This window comes from Chiloscyllium plagiosum, chromosome 40 (genome assembly GCF_004010195.1).
Source record: "Chiloscyllium plagiosum isolate BGI_BamShark_2017 chromosome 40, ASM401019v2, whole genome shotgun sequence".
In the NCBI taxonomy this organism is placed as follows: Eukaryota; Metazoa; Chordata; class Chondrichthyes; order Orectolobiformes; family Hemiscylliidae; genus Chiloscyllium; species Chiloscyllium plagiosum.
Genome location: NC_057749.1, coordinates 11,289,967 through 11,305,421, shown reverse-complemented (window position 1 = coordinate 11,305,421; position 15,455 = coordinate 11,289,967). Strand labels below are relative to the sequence as shown.

General features: G+C 41.4%; 1 protein-coding gene across 1 annotated transcript in view; it reads left to right on the top strand.

Moving 5' to 3' along the window:
• Positions 1-15,455, top strand: part of LOC122542508 (threonine--tRNA ligase 1, cytoplasmic-like) — a 59,788-nt gene that overhangs the window by 24,708 nt on the left and 19,625 nt on the right. The window contains exons 3-4 of the mRNA XM_043680309.1: positions 3,230-3,396; positions 12,405-12,567. Of these exons, the coding sequence (XP_043536244.1) occupies positions 3,230-3,396; positions 12,405-12,567 (330 nt within the window). The remainder of the gene's footprint in view (positions 1-3,229; positions 3,397-12,404; positions 12,568-15,455) is intronic.

Genomic DNA, 15,455 nt, shown 5'->3' with positions numbered 1-15,455 from the left:
CCACCCCCACCCTCCTCTAGCTTATCTCTCCATGCTTCAGGCTCTCTGCCTTTATTCCTGATGAAGGGCTTTTGCCCGAAACGTCGATTTTGCCTGTCCTCGGATGCTGCCTGAATTGCTGTGCTCTTCCAGCACCATTGATCCAGAGGTGTTAGTTACTGCCCAGCAGAGTGAGGAATCAAATCCAGATGTTGTGAATTTTGATACGCACCAAAGTATGTTAAAAAATGAAGTCCTTGAGGAATGGGATAGTTTATAAACTGTCTGTCTCAGGAGTACAGAACACAATTGAAAGGTTTGTTACTGCAGTGTGAGGACATATGTAGGAATCAGATGGGGAGGACTAATGCTATTGTATATGAAGTAGCCGTAGGGAATACTGCTCCGATAAAACAACACCCCTATCGGCTTAATCCTTTCAAAGCCAGACAGGTCCAGAAGGAGGTGATGCTATGCTGTATGTGGATATCATTGAACTGAGCCAGAGCGAGTAGAGTTTGTTGATTGTCTTAGTTTCCAAACTAGACTGGACTCAACAATTTTGCATGGATTATCGGAAGGTCAACATTGTTACAAAATCAGGCTCATATCCAGTATTGAGATTGGAGGACTGTATCGCGAAAGTTGGACAAGCCAGTTACATTATCAAGTTGGACTTGATGCTTGGTAACTGGCAGGTATCTTTAGTAGAGACGGAGAAAGAAATTTCTGTGTTTGTAACCCCAAATGGGCTACATCAAATCTGAGTGATGTCCTTTGGAACGAAGAATGCACCTGCCACATTCCAAAGACTCATGAACAGAGTTGTGGCTGGGTTACCAAATTGTGCAGTCTATTTGGACGATGTAGTGATCTTTAGTATGTCCTGGAAAGATCACATGGTACAGTTGGCAGAACTCTTTGAATGAGTATGAGAAGCAAAACTGGTAATAAACTTAAACAAAACTGAGTTCACGAAAACAGAGGTGACGTTCTTGGGACGTAACATCAGCCTTGGAAGGTTGCTCCCACAGAACGCAAAGACGAAGGCCATTGAGGAATTTCCATGACCAACTTCGAAGAAAGAGGTGCTTTGATTCTTGGGACCAAGCGGATTCTTTTGGAAGTTGTTCCGAACTTAAGCAGTGTAGTGGCACTGTTAACTGACTTGCTGAAGAAGAATGCAAAGTTTCAGGGGACAGAACAATGCCAGGAGGCATAATACCCATGTTAACCACCTCACCTATTTTAGCTACACCAAACCGTTCGAAACCTTTCAAAGTTGCCATCGATGCCAGTGACATGGTTGGAGCTGTACTGTTACAGGAAGATGATAATGGGATTGAACTGCCAGTTGGTTACTTTTTGAAGAAACTCAACATCCACCAGAAGAAATACTCCATGATCGAAAGGGAGCTATTAAGTTTGGTACTGGCCTTGGAGCATTTTAATGTATATGTCACAGACAATGTGTTGGAGACGGTTGTGACTTTTTAAAAAAAGTTTAGTGATTTACATATAAAAGAAGTGAAACTATCATGGTCCTTCTGACAGATGAGAGACTTAACAAACAATCAAGGTGTTTTTCAATGTATAATTTCAGTTACATCACACTGTAAACTTTTGCTGTAAATTCTGTGTCTTACAATTGTGTACTCCACAACCACCTGATGAAGGAGCAGCGCTCTGAAAGCTAGTGCTTCCAGTTAAATCTGTTGGACTATAACCTGGTGTGGTGTGAATTTTAAGGATGACTGAAAGCACAGAGTGCTGGACAAGGTAAAAATGTAATGCTTGGTCGAAACAAATAGCTGGAGTTGTGTTGCCATGGAACAAAAACAAATTCAAATTTGGCCAATCAGTTTAAATTATGCCCCAGGTACCACAATCCAATTGAATTTGAATTTTACTGTTTGGGATGACATTAAACCAATGAAATGATCCGATATTTTGATGTATAAAACCGGACATTTTGAACTGGAGAGAGAACGGCCAAGAAAACCAACAAGTATAAATGCAGCCGAATAACTCTCCGAAAGGTATCTGTTCAAATGAAAGACCTGTGAAACAGAATACTGAAGAAAAGACGTCAGAGGAAAATCTGCAGAGGAAGATACAAAGAGAAGATTTGACAGCAAATTACGGTGTAAAATGAGCTTCTCTGTGTGCTGGGTTTAAATTAGCAGAGCTGTTTACCTTTTGTCGTAACACATGCCCAAGTATAAAGATCATCATCCTCTGGTATCTGCTCAGAAACGTAAAGCCTCTGTGCTAATGGATTTAAGGAAGAAAAATGATCAGCGAATACAATTCCTGGGTATTTCCACTGACCTAGTTTATTTGTGAACAGGATATGCTCCAGCTGTGGTACTTCACAATGAAATAACATATGGACTTGTACTACCTGGTCTTCCATGAGGAGCAATGCTTTCCTTGTGGTATAAGTGGGGATGGGGATGGGGAGAACATGAAGCAAATGGTGGCAAAACTACCGTTTGAACAAGAGCATGGGCTGTCTCATGTCAGCTTGTCTCTGTGGATAGTACTTTCTGAATCAGAATGTCATGGGTTCCAACTCCACTTCAGGAGTTGAGCACAAAATGCCAATTTCAATTCTTAGGGAGTGTTATGCAGTCATAGGTGCTGATCTTTGGATGATTTATTAAATTGCAACCTTGCCTTTCCCCCTCCAGTAGGATGAGAGAGAGAGAGCATGGTACATTTAGAAGACGATAAATGACTTCTACCATGTGGAAAGACAAGGACAATAGATACGTGAGAACACCATCACATGAAAATCTCACATCTTCCAAACTCCACACCATGCTGACTAGGAATTATCATCTTCATTCACTGTCACTGGGTTAAATTCCTGGAACTTCCTCCCTAACAATACGAATACTTAAGTGAGATGATCATAAGTGGTTCAAGATTGGCACACTGCTGTCTTCCTGAGGGTGATTAAGAATGGTTAATGAATATTGATCTTGAGTGATGCTCATGTCATACGTAGATATTTTCCATTTTTCCCTTGAATATATTTATTTTTCTAATGGTGTGACAGTAACAGATTGTGGTCTTCAATCGCATGGCTATTTTGTGGGGTTTTACTGGATTGTAGTTTGCAACCTTTGGAACCATGATGCTTTCAAAAGTTCTCCATAGTTGTCATGCATAAAGGATGCTTGATGTCATAGATGGTGCAAATAAATGCAAGTTTGTTCTTGACTGTTATCTGTATCTGTTACAGGAGGAGTATCATAGACATGGATTCACTGAAGTGATATCTCCAAATATCTACAGCAGTTGCCTGTGGGAAATATCTGGCCACTGGCAGCACTACCATGAGAAAATGTTTAGCTTTCAGGTGGAGAAAGAGATATTTGCGCTGAAGCCCATGAATTGCCCAGGTCATTGGTATGTGTTAAACACTTGGGCTTCTATTAGAGTATTTCAAAATTGTATGTTTTTTTGGAAGAGATGTTCAGAGGTCAGTTATAATGAACATGAGTCATGGTGAGGCAGTGTTTGGTATTCTAATCCCCTTGGGAGTCAAACAGACATTGTGGATCTATGTTTATCTGTTGAAGTTGGGTGCTGACTGCAAAGGACGAGGAGCGATACATCAAGATTTAGGTTAGATTTATCGTCACATGAATTTAAAATATTGTGAAAAGTGACTTCATGTGTTATACACAGTGTCGCCACATTTTAGCGCCATCTTGAAATGTTGAACATGTGGCAAAATTTTACTTTCTCTCCTTATCTTGTTCCTCCTCCACTGCTCATCTCATCGCTGCTTGACAGTCTTTGGAGCAGTCTATGTAATGATCTCTGGGGTCTCTGTTGTGGGCCTCCGCCTATGCCGCAGTTGCAACTTCTGAGTTGGAACCATCGGCCTGGGGTTGTGGGGGTTCTCTATCTCCTGTGTCCCATCTGATGCTCCTCCAGATGCTGCTGCCAGTCATCAGTCGTTGGAGTCCACCACCAGCACTTTCAGTTCTGGAAGCTAGTCTAGCTACTGACGTGGGACTTCGCCTCGGCCTGTGAGTCGGTGCTGGGGGAGTTAGCTTGGGACCTGTTGCTTGCTGCCAGGATACCCTTGGCAGGTGTGGAGTTGGAACTCATCCTGACATTGCTGTCACTACTGCTGCCACTGGATGCCGCCTCCTCCACCCATCGCTCTCTACTTTTTAAAGAAAACAAGAAAGATAAAGAGTGAAAGCAAAAAGTAATGTAGGGGTATGGGTGGGTTACGCTTCGGCAGGTCGGTGTGGACTTGTTGGGCTGAAGGGCCTGTTTCCACACTGTAATGTAATGTAATCTAATCTAAATAAAAAAGAAAGCAGGTGTAAGTGGACAACGCCCATGCTCAGTCCTGCTGCAATATTGGAGTCTAAAGGATGACATATCTGACCCCTCAAAAATATTTTAAGAAGGTTAGGGTTAGATCCTAACTTTTTCTAATTTTAAAGGCAAGTATAAAGTGTCTCCGATGCAGTGCAACTGGCCAAACTACTCGACGGGAAGCAAAATACCATTAATGTAAACACTCATTAAAATACAACCAGAGAAAGAGCAATTCAGAATAACTTCACAGATTGGAAACTTGACAGAATAATAGATACAGTAACTATTCCTCACTAAATGCTCCAATATAGTAACATCCTTTCAACACACTCCTTGGCAAAAAGGAAAATTCAGACATAGATTCTCACATACAGTTCTCCAATACAGAAGGAAACAAATCATTGAGAAGATTTAGAGAGACTAGCAGCCAAGAGACATTCACTGAAGCTTCCAACTCTTTTAAGGCCCCAATATCTTCTGATGTTATTGAAAAAAACCAAAATCTAGAAATCTAGATCGGAGAGAGTTGGCCACACCCTTTCAGGCTATTTTAAAAAAAAACCCAGGGCTTCCCAAGCTTTCAAGTTGTCCTCAGTAGCCAGTTTGGAATCTCTGCCTTCCAACCTCTTTCCCAGAAAATGACAAAATAATCTCTTAAAGTGACAGCATTGTAACACTTCCCATCCCCTTAAAAAAAACTTCAAAATCCAAAGGTGTCTTCATTTTTAAAACCCTTAGTCTTAGTCTATTAGTACTAGCTTTCAGAGCACTGTTCCTTCATCATATAGCTTTGGAGCAGGATCATAGGGCACAGAATGTATAGCAAACGATCACATATCATGCAACTGAAGCGTTATGTTGAACAAACATAGATTGCTGTTAAGTCCTTCATCTTTTAGAATGGGTTTCAGTTCATTTATATGTAAATCCCAGAATTCCTTTCTGGTCGCATTCTCGAGATAACTTAGGGTTTTATTTTTTAAAAAGTGGCATCTCAGCTCAGACAATGCATTAAAGATGTGAATTCAGAGTCTGTTGAGTCAGACAGGTTCTATTTCCAAAATAGGAATTTAGAAAATGTTACATAAATTGACTTGCAGATTGTGTGCTTTTTGAGCAAAATAGAATTATCTCCCATTTTTGCATAACAAAATCAACCCCAACTCCACCTGGTCTGCCAATTCCAACAGCTTTGCCTTGCTCACTTTTTGTAAAACTTTTGCAATCACTTCTTCCACCCGAGAAAACTTAGTGGCCAAAAGAGCTATTCCTGCACAAGGTGCACCCTGTTTAAACCAACTGAATTCAATACCAGGAATAAAAGACCCCAACAATTGCCACTCGCAGCCTTCGAGTTCAACAATCCTAAACTCAATTTTGAATTATAGATTTCGGCCCAACAAGAACCCCCCCAGTTTGTTATGAATCAGATCAGACCCCCTCAAGAATGTTCTAAGGAAGTCTAGACCCTAACTTTTTCTTATTTTAAAGGCAAATGTAAAGTCTCAGGTGCAGTACAACTGGTCAAACTACTTGAAGTTAAAAACACATTTTATTTAAATGCTGTATTTAAAATACAATCAGAGAAAGAGGAATTTAGAATAGCTTAACAGATTGGAAACTTAACAATGGATACAATAACTGAGCGATTGCATGAACTTCTTAAAGTGGAGGGGAGGGCGGCGCGTGCAGTGAGCAGCCAGAGTTCATTGTACATAGGACCTCATCCCTTTTCCTACCTGAAGAGTAGTTATAGGGAGCTAGATAGAAGTTTAAAATGCAGGATCTCAAGGGCATAATTTCTGGACTGCTTCCAGTGCCATGTGTTAGTGAGAGGAAGGTTTGGCAGATGAATGCGTGGCTTGAGAGCTGCTGCAGGGGGCATGGATTCAGACTCTTGGATAATTGGGATTTTATCTGGGGCAGGCATGACTTGTGCAAGAGGAACAGTTTACACCTGAACTGGAGGAGGACCAATATCCTGGCAGAGTGATTTGCAAGAGCCACATGGGAGGTTTTAAACTAGTCTGGGAGGGGGGTTGGGATCCAAAGCAATGGGGAGACAAAAGAGAAGATTGAGGACAATATAGAGGTTAATGAGAGCAAGTTAAACAGTAAAGGCAGTGTTGGTAATCTCAGGGCAGGCAAGAGCACAGTGGGAAGTCTGGGTTAAACTATACTTATTTCCAATGCAAGAGGCCTGACAGGTAAGGCAAATGAACTCTGGGCACATGGGATTGGGATATTATAACTAGGAGAAAAACCTGGCTGAGGGAGAGACAGGACTGGCAACTCAATGTTCTGGGGTACAGATGCTATAAGAAAGTAGAAGATGTTGGTGAGGCAACATTTGGAGTACTACATGCAGTTCTGGTTGGTTTACTGTAGAAAGGATATTGTTAAACTAGGAAAGGTATTACTAGGATACTACCTGGGCTGGAAGATTTGAATTATAAGAAGAGCTTGGATGGGCTGGGAATGTTTTTACTGGAACCTTGGAGACTGAGAGGTGACCTTACATAGGTTTATAAAATCATGAGAGGTATAGGTAAGAAAGATAGGTGGCAGATTCTCCCATTGATAGAGGAGTGTAAAATTAGAGGACGTGGGTTTAAGGTGAGAGGGAAGAGATACAGAAGGGTCCAGAGAGGCATTTTTTTTCACACAGATGGTGGTGAGTATCTGGAATGGAGTGCCAGAGATAGTGGAGGCAAGTGCAATTTTGTCATTTAAGAAACATTTAGACAAGTACATGGATGGGATAGGGATGGCAGGGTATGGACCAAACCCAGGCAAGTGGGAATAGTTTCAATTGTGAAAACTGGGTGGCATGGGCAAGTTGGGTTGAAGGGCCTCTTTGTATGCTGAAGACCTCTATGACTCTATAATTATTATTAATTAACTGTTCCAATATAGTAACATTCCATAAACACACACCTTAGCAAAAAGGAAAGTTCAGACACAGATTCTCGCACACAGCTCTCCAATCGAGGAGAGAAAAATTGTCAAGAGATGACTCAGTGAGTAGAAGCCAAGAGGCAGTCACTGAAGCTTCCAATTCTTTTGAGATCCCAATATCTTCTGATGTTACTGAAACAAACCAAAACCCAGAAATCTGGATCTGAGAGCTGGCCACACCCATTCAGGCTGTTTTTTTTAAAAAAGGGCCTCCCAAGCTATTTACTCAAGTTGTCCTCAGTTAGTTTGGAATCTCTGCCTTACAACCTCTCTTCAAAAGAAAACCAGAACAAAATAATCTCTTAAAGTGACAGCATTGTCACACATGGCAATAAAATAGAGACATGTCTCAGTAAGCTCAAAATGGAATCTATTTGGATAGAGTGAAAAGGACACACCACATGAATACCCCACAGACCATTAATAGGGGAACAGAAGTGGAGGAAGAAATATAGATAATTCAATGAATTATTTATAATCATGGCAAACGGTTAAGGGAAATTTCAATTCTCATATTAATTCGGCAGAGAAGTTACGGAAAGAGGAGAAGTGAATAAGATCCCTATTGTGTGTATGGGGTACATTTGTAATCAATAGGTAAAGGCCCCATTAGGGAAAATGTGATGTAGAATTGCAAAATGAGCCAGAGTATGTAAAGTTGCCATGGTCTTACCAGACCAGAGGGCTGCTCATTTGGCAGAGATAACTGGTAATAGTTTAGTCTGAGGATCACTACCTTTCAGGCAAGGTGAGCGCTTCATAACCTTATCTTGTACAGCATTTAAACCCGTGCAGTTAGCATCACTGTACATTACAAACCAGCTGTCCAGCTGACACCACCTGCATCAGAATAGATGTGTAAAAGGAGGAGAATATCTAGAAAATTGTGGCCATAATAAAATATTAATGATCACGACAATATACAAGATTATGATGAAAACATAGGTTGAGAGATTGGATAAAAAGTAATTTCAAGAGGCTAACAATGGAGCTGAAGATCAATATTGGCAAAAAGAAGCAATATTGGCAAACAAATGAAAAACATCTAAAACTTTGGTCAACAATTTAGGGAACAATATATACTTGTGAAAGTAAAGAACAAGCTAAACACAAACGAGACTGCATGATGGAATAAAGGAATAATGGAACAATTTATGAATGAAACATGTCAAGTTCATAGACAGGAATATATAAGGGGGAATTCAAAGAAGTTAGGAAACGTGTTAAAAGAAAAGTAAATAAAGAAGTTGAAACTTTGTGGGCGGCACGGTGGCACAGTGGTTAGCACTGCTGCCTCACAGCGCCAGAGACCCGGGTTCAATTCCCGCCTCAGGCGACTGACTGTGTGGAGTTTGCACGTTCTCCCCGTGTCTGCGTGGGTTTCCTCCGGGTGCTCCGGTTTCCTCCCACAGTCCAAAGATGTGCAGGTCAGGTGAATTGGCCATTGTTAGGTAAGGGGTAAATGTAGGAGTATGGGGGGTTGCGCTTCGGCGGGGCGGTGTGGACTTGTTGGGCCGAAGGGCCTGTTTCCACACTGTAAGTAATCTAATCTAATCTAAATTATCAGGGAACATTCAGCTAAGTAGTCAAATACTTTATAGCCAAATCATTAAAGTGAAGAAAGCTGTGATGGACATAACAATACTAAGGGACAGACAACATAATACCATAGTTTAGATCAGAGTGGTGCTGGAAAAGCACAGCAGGTCAGGCAGCATCCGAGGAGCAGGAAAATCTTCAGGGCTTTTGCCTGAAACGTTGATTTTACTGCTCCTCTGATGCTGCCTGATCTGCTGTGCTTTTTCAGCACCACTCTGATCTAAACTCTGGTTTTCAGCATCTGCAGTCCTCACTTTTGCCAAGTAATACCATAGGCAATACTGTAGAAATGTTGGGAATTTAAATTAAGATTTCACTTTGGAATTAATCAGGGAGAATTAACAAGTAGACATAATAAGTGATGGATTAAGCAATTAGATGTGCATTTAAAATTAGAAGTAACACAATGTTGGATTATAGTACAATTGGTTTATTTGAAATCACAAGCTTTCAGAGCACTGTTCCTTCGTCAGGTGTGACCTCTGACTTGGTCCACCCCAGTCCAACACTGGCACCTCCACATCATTTAAAATTAAACTGAGAAAATGAGGATAATTTCGATAAACTAAACAAATTCGAAGGGGCTGGTCCAGAGAGATTTCATCTTTTTATTTTAAAAGTAATCTATAAAAGTTATTGAAATTAATAATGTCTCTTTAATATTCTCTTAGAAAAAAGTATAGTGCCTGCCACAGGGTTTTCAGAATACAAATGTAATTATAGAGTCATAGAGATGTACAGCATGGAAACAGACTCTTCGGTCCAACCTGTCCATACCGACCACATTTCCCAACCCAATCTAGTCCCACCTGCCAGCACCCGGCCCATATCCTTCCAAACCCTTCCTATTCATATACCCATCCAAATGCCTCTTAAATGTTGCAATTGTACCAGCCTCCACCACTTCCTTTGGCAGCTCATTCCATACACATACCATCCTCTGTGTGAAAAAGTTGCCCCTTAGGTCTCTTTTATATCTTTCCCCTCTCACCGTAAACCTATGCCCTCTAGTTCTGGACTCCCCCACCCCAGGGAAAAGACTTTGTCTATTTATCCTATCCATGCCCCTCATAATTCTGTAAACCTCTATAAGGTCACCCCTCAGCCTCCGATGCTCCAGGGAAAACAGCCCCAGCCTGTTCAGTCTCTCCCTATAGCTCAAATCCTCCAACCCTGGGAACATCCTTGTAAATCTTTTCTGAACCCTTTCAAGTTTCACAACATCTTTCCGATAGGAAGAAGACCAGAATTGCACGCAATATTCCAGCAGTGGCCTAACCAATGTCCTGTACAGCCGCAACATGACCTCCCAACTCCTGTACTCAGTACTCTGACCAATAAAGGAAAGCATACCAAAAGCAGAGCACATTCAAGAAATACTATTAGACTGGACAGCTTAAGATCAGTAATGGCCAACAGGTCAGAAACTTTACAAAAGGAGAGAATGGGAGATTAGTTAGAAAAATAATATATAAAAATGAATACTCTGTGTGGATTTGGAAAGGGAAAATCTTGTTAGACTTTCTTACATTTAAGGATTGAACAGAGTAGACATAGTAGTTATCTAGATTTTTAAAAAGGCCTTCAATAGGGTAACCCATAGCACCCTAATGAATCAGGTTAGAGAAGTGGAGTCTGGGGACAAGAAGTACTGGCTTCAAGAGAAACCTCAAGAATTGGGAGTAAAAGATTGATATTGAGTGACCAGCAGTGAGCAATGGTGTTTCTCAAGGATAGCTGTTCATAGTATACATTCCCAATTTAGGTTTGGAATCAAAAGTACAATTTCTAAATTGTGATGAGTGGACATATGGTCAGATACTGCAATACAAGAACACACCCTCTATAACAGAACAGGCTAATAATTGCCAAAAAAGGTTCAACACTAAATGTGAGCAAGTGCATTTTAGTAGAAAGAATGTGGAGGTCACTGATAAGATGTAAATGTAGGTGGAGTAGAGAGGGTAAAAGAGACCTCCGTACAAATATTAAAGGTTGTACTATAGGTTACGCCCATTTAACAAACCCTTATTATTTGGAAATTGCATACTCTTTTGTGGGATGTGGGCATTGCTGACCGGCTAGCATTTATTACCTGTCCCTAGTTGCCCATGAGAAGCTGGTGGTGAGCTACTGCTTGAACTGCTTCAGTCCACACACTGTGGGTTGACCCACATTGCCATTAGGGAGGGAATTCCAGGATTTTTATCCAGAGACACTGAAAAATGGCAATATTTTCCAAGTCAGGATGGTGAGTGGCTTGGAGGGAAACTTGCAGTTGGTGGTATTCCCATGTATCTATTGCCCTTGTACTACTATATGGAAGTGGTCATGGGTTTGGAAGATGCTTTCTTCAGATTTGATTAATGTTGCTTGACTAGTCTGTGAGACAACTCTCAATTTTGGCGCTCGCCCGCGCCCCCCCCCCCCCGATGTTAGTAAGGAGGATTTTGCAGAGTCAGCAGCGCTGTTTGTGCTGTTGTCTTTTCTGCTGCCTATGTTGATGTCAGGTGGTATGTCCAGTTTCATTTCTTTGAGATTTTGTGATTAATACAGCTGTGTGACTTGCTATATCATTAAGGAGGACATTTGAGAATCAACCACACTGCTGTGACTCTGGATTCGCATGTAGGCCAGATTGCAGATTTCATTAAAGAACCAGATGAGTTTTTCCAGCAACTGACTATGATTTCATGGTCATCATAGATTCTTAATTTCAATTCCACCATCTGCTGTGGTGGGATTTGAACCCAGATCCTGAGAACATTAGCTGAGTTTCTGGATTAATAGTCCAGTGATAATACCACTGTGCCATTGTCTCCCCAACCTGCATCAATTCCTGGCTAGATCATGTAAAAGTCCTGAGTGCGGAGTGGTTGGCACATTATGCAAAAGAAGGCACGAGAAAAGGAACAGAGACCATTCATAAGGTTGATAATAAACGTGTGGGTCGACATCAGGAAAATGAGATCAGATGGGTTTCTGTTTTTAAAAAAAAAGGCTGAACAAAAACCAAATGGAAGCAATTAACGTTATGAGAGGTTTGAAAAAGACAGTTTTCTCTTATGTGGAAACACATAATAAAGGTCGTCAATCTAAGACTGTCATTAAGAAATCTAATATAGAATTCAGAAAGAGTGGTAAGAATTTACAGGTATCACAGGGAGTGGTTGAGTGTATAATTTATGTATTTTAGGGGAAGCAGGACAAACATGGGGGCGAAGAAAATAGTTGCATATTGTAGATTTGGATGAGGAAAGATGAAGGAGGCTTGATTAAAGCAAATTCACTAAGATTGGTGATTGAGCTAGGCCTGTTTCTGCATCATATATCCAATTTATACCAACAGCTCCATAATACCAGTGGGATACTGGGGACTGAGCCCAATAACACCAATACTGAATCTTCTCTGTGAATTTGGATAGATCCGTTTCAGACATAATGGGAGATTTGGTTCCCATGAGAAGTGACGTATCAGACCGGTAGTGCCAGAATGCTTAAAATACTGTTTGTTTCAGTTTGATGTTTGACCATCGTCCACGATCTTGGCGTGAGCTCCCTTTGCGATTAGCTGACTTTGGGGTTCTTCATCGGAATGAGTTTTCAGGCACCTTAACAGGATTAAGCAGAGTACGCCGGTTCGAACAGGATGATGCTCACATCTTCTGTATGGTAGAGCAGGTGAGTGAAATGTTACATTCTAATCTCATTCCCCTTTTTAATCTGAATAAGATATGGCCCCTTATAACTTGAGTAACAGTTGAACTTTAGTTGAATTTGAATAAGTAATAGGACAGAGGGTAGTGAAAGTGTCAGGAATCTAACTTCAACCAAAGCAGGTAAAGGGACAAGTATGAGAAGGAGAGGGCAGTGAGCCTCTGGACTGAGGGTGTTGAATGCATGGAGTATATGAAACAAGACAAATGAACTTGTATCGCAGTTTAAAAATTGGCAGGTACAATGTTGTGGGTATCACAGACATGGCTGCAAGGATCACAGCTGGGTATCCAAGGACACGTCCTACTGAAAGGACGGGCAGATGGGCAGGGTTACCTTTCCAGTAAGAAATGGAATTAAATCAATAGCAAGAAGTGAGATTTATGCCTTCCGACTCTATATAATATACATATATATAATATACATATATATAACATAGATAGAGCCATAAAGGGAAAAACCTCTGATCGGAATTGTGTACAGGCCTCTTAGCAGTAGTCAGTATGTAGGGAAGAATTTTCTTTTATCATTCATTTTAAGTGGGTATTACTGAGTAGGCCAGCATTTATTGCCCATCTATAATAACACAGGACAGTTAAGAATAACCACATTACTAGAGGTCTGGAGTCACATGTAAGCCAGACCAGATAAGGACAGCAGTTTCCTTCCCTAAAGAATCTTAGCGAACCATATCGGTTTTGTTGACAACTGACAATTGTTTCTTGGCCATCATTTGACCCTTAAATCCAGGTTTTCTATTGAATCTAATGGTGGGATTCAAGCCCAGATCCCCTGAACATTCTCTGGGTCTCTGAATCAACACTAGCACTATAATACCACTGGGCCATCACCTCCCCAGGAGATGAAATAAATCAGGAGTTGAAAAGGTGTGTAAGAAAGGCACTATTATAATCACCATGGGGACTTTGATACGGAGGTAGACTGGGAAAATCAGATTAGTAGCAGATCTCCAGAAAAGGAATTTGTGGAATGTCTATGAGATGGTTTTTGGGAGCAGCTTGTGAGAGAGAGAGACAATTCTGGATTTGGTGACGTAATGAGGCAGACCTGATTAGGTGTTTAAGGTGAAGGAAACCCAGAGGGCAGTGACTATAATATGATGGAATTCACCCTGCAGTTTGAGAGGGAAAAGTTTGCATTTGATGTAATGGTATTACAATTGAGTAAAGGTAACTACAAAGAGATGAACGAGGACATGGCCTGAGTTGATTGGAAAGGGAACCCAGTAGGGAAGATGGTGGAGTAGTAATGGCAAGGGTTTCTGGGGCATGGCAGAATTCATCCCAATGAAGAAGAAACATACTAAAGGGAGCATGAGTCAATCATGACTGACAAGGGAGATCGGGGTGTGATGAAAACTAATGGGAAGCCAGAAAACCAACAGAGGACAATTAAAAGAGCATCAAGGAGGAGAGAAGATGAAATAGGAGGGCAACGTAGCTAGTAGTATAAAAGGAGATTGCAGGAGTTTTCTTTATCTAAAAGGTAAGAGAGAGGCAAGAATGCTCATTGATGGATTGCTGGAAAATGAGGCTGGAGAAATAGTAGTGGGGAACAGAATAGGTACTTTGCATCAGTTTTCACAGTGGAAAATATCAGCAGCATACTGGAACTTCAAGACAGGCTGCATAGAGGTGAGTGTAGTGACCGTCAGTAAGAAGAAGGTGTTGGGGAAGCTGAAAGATCTGAAGATGGCTATATCACCCAGACCGAATGGGCTACACCCCAGTGTTCTGAAGGAGGTAGCTGAGGAGATTGTAGAGGCATTGGTGGTGTTCATTCAGTAATCACTGGAGTCAGGGAGGATCACAAAAGACTGGAATATGGATAATTTATCATTCTTGATTTAAGAAATGTTTTGAAGCTGAAGGCTTGTACTGTACCTCCCAGGTGCTCTGTTCGGGGATGTAACCGATCGATTGCAGAGCATTCTGAAAGGGGAGGGTGAACAGCCAGTTGTCATGGTGCATATAAGGCACCAATGATATAAGTAAAAAAAGAGATGAGGTCCTGAAAGCAGAATTCAGGAAGCTAGGAGAGAAATAAAGAGGAGGACCTCAAAGGTAGTGATCTCAGATTGCTATCAGTGTCACGTGCTAGCCAGGGTAGAAATGAAAGAATAGGCAGGATGAACACGTGGCTTGAGGGATGCTGTAGGAGGGAGGGGTTCAGATTTGTGAAACATTGGGACCGGTTCTGGGGAAGGTGGGACCAGTACAAATTAGATGGTCTATGCCTGAACCAGACTGGGACTAATGTCCTTGGGGGAATTTTTGCTACTGCTGTTGGGGACGGTTTAAACTAATGTGGCACAGGGCTGGGAATCAGAAAAGAAGGCTAGTAGACAGTGAGGTGGAAACTAGAGACTGTAAGGAACAGGATCATGAAGTTAGCATTATCAAGGAGAAAGTAGGCAGAGAGTAGATGGACGCCAAGGAACTGGTGGTCTGAAGTGCATATGCTTTAATGCAAGGAATATAGTGGATAAGGCAGACGAACTTAGGGTTTGGATTGGTGCATGGGAATATGACGTTATCGCGATCACAGAGACTTGGTTGAAGGAAGGGCATGACTGGCAACTAAATGTTCCAGGATATAGATGCTTCAGGCAGGATGTGGGGGGGAGGGGTGGAGGAGTTACATTGCTGGTCAGGGATGATTTCATAGCTGTGCTAAAGGAGGACACTATGGAGGGCTTGAGCAGTGAGGCATTATGTGTAGAGTTGAGAAATAAGAAGGGTGCAGTTACATTGTTGGGGCTGTACGACAGGCCTCCTAACAGTGAGCATGAGATAGAAGAACAAATAGGTAAACAGATTATGGAAAGATGT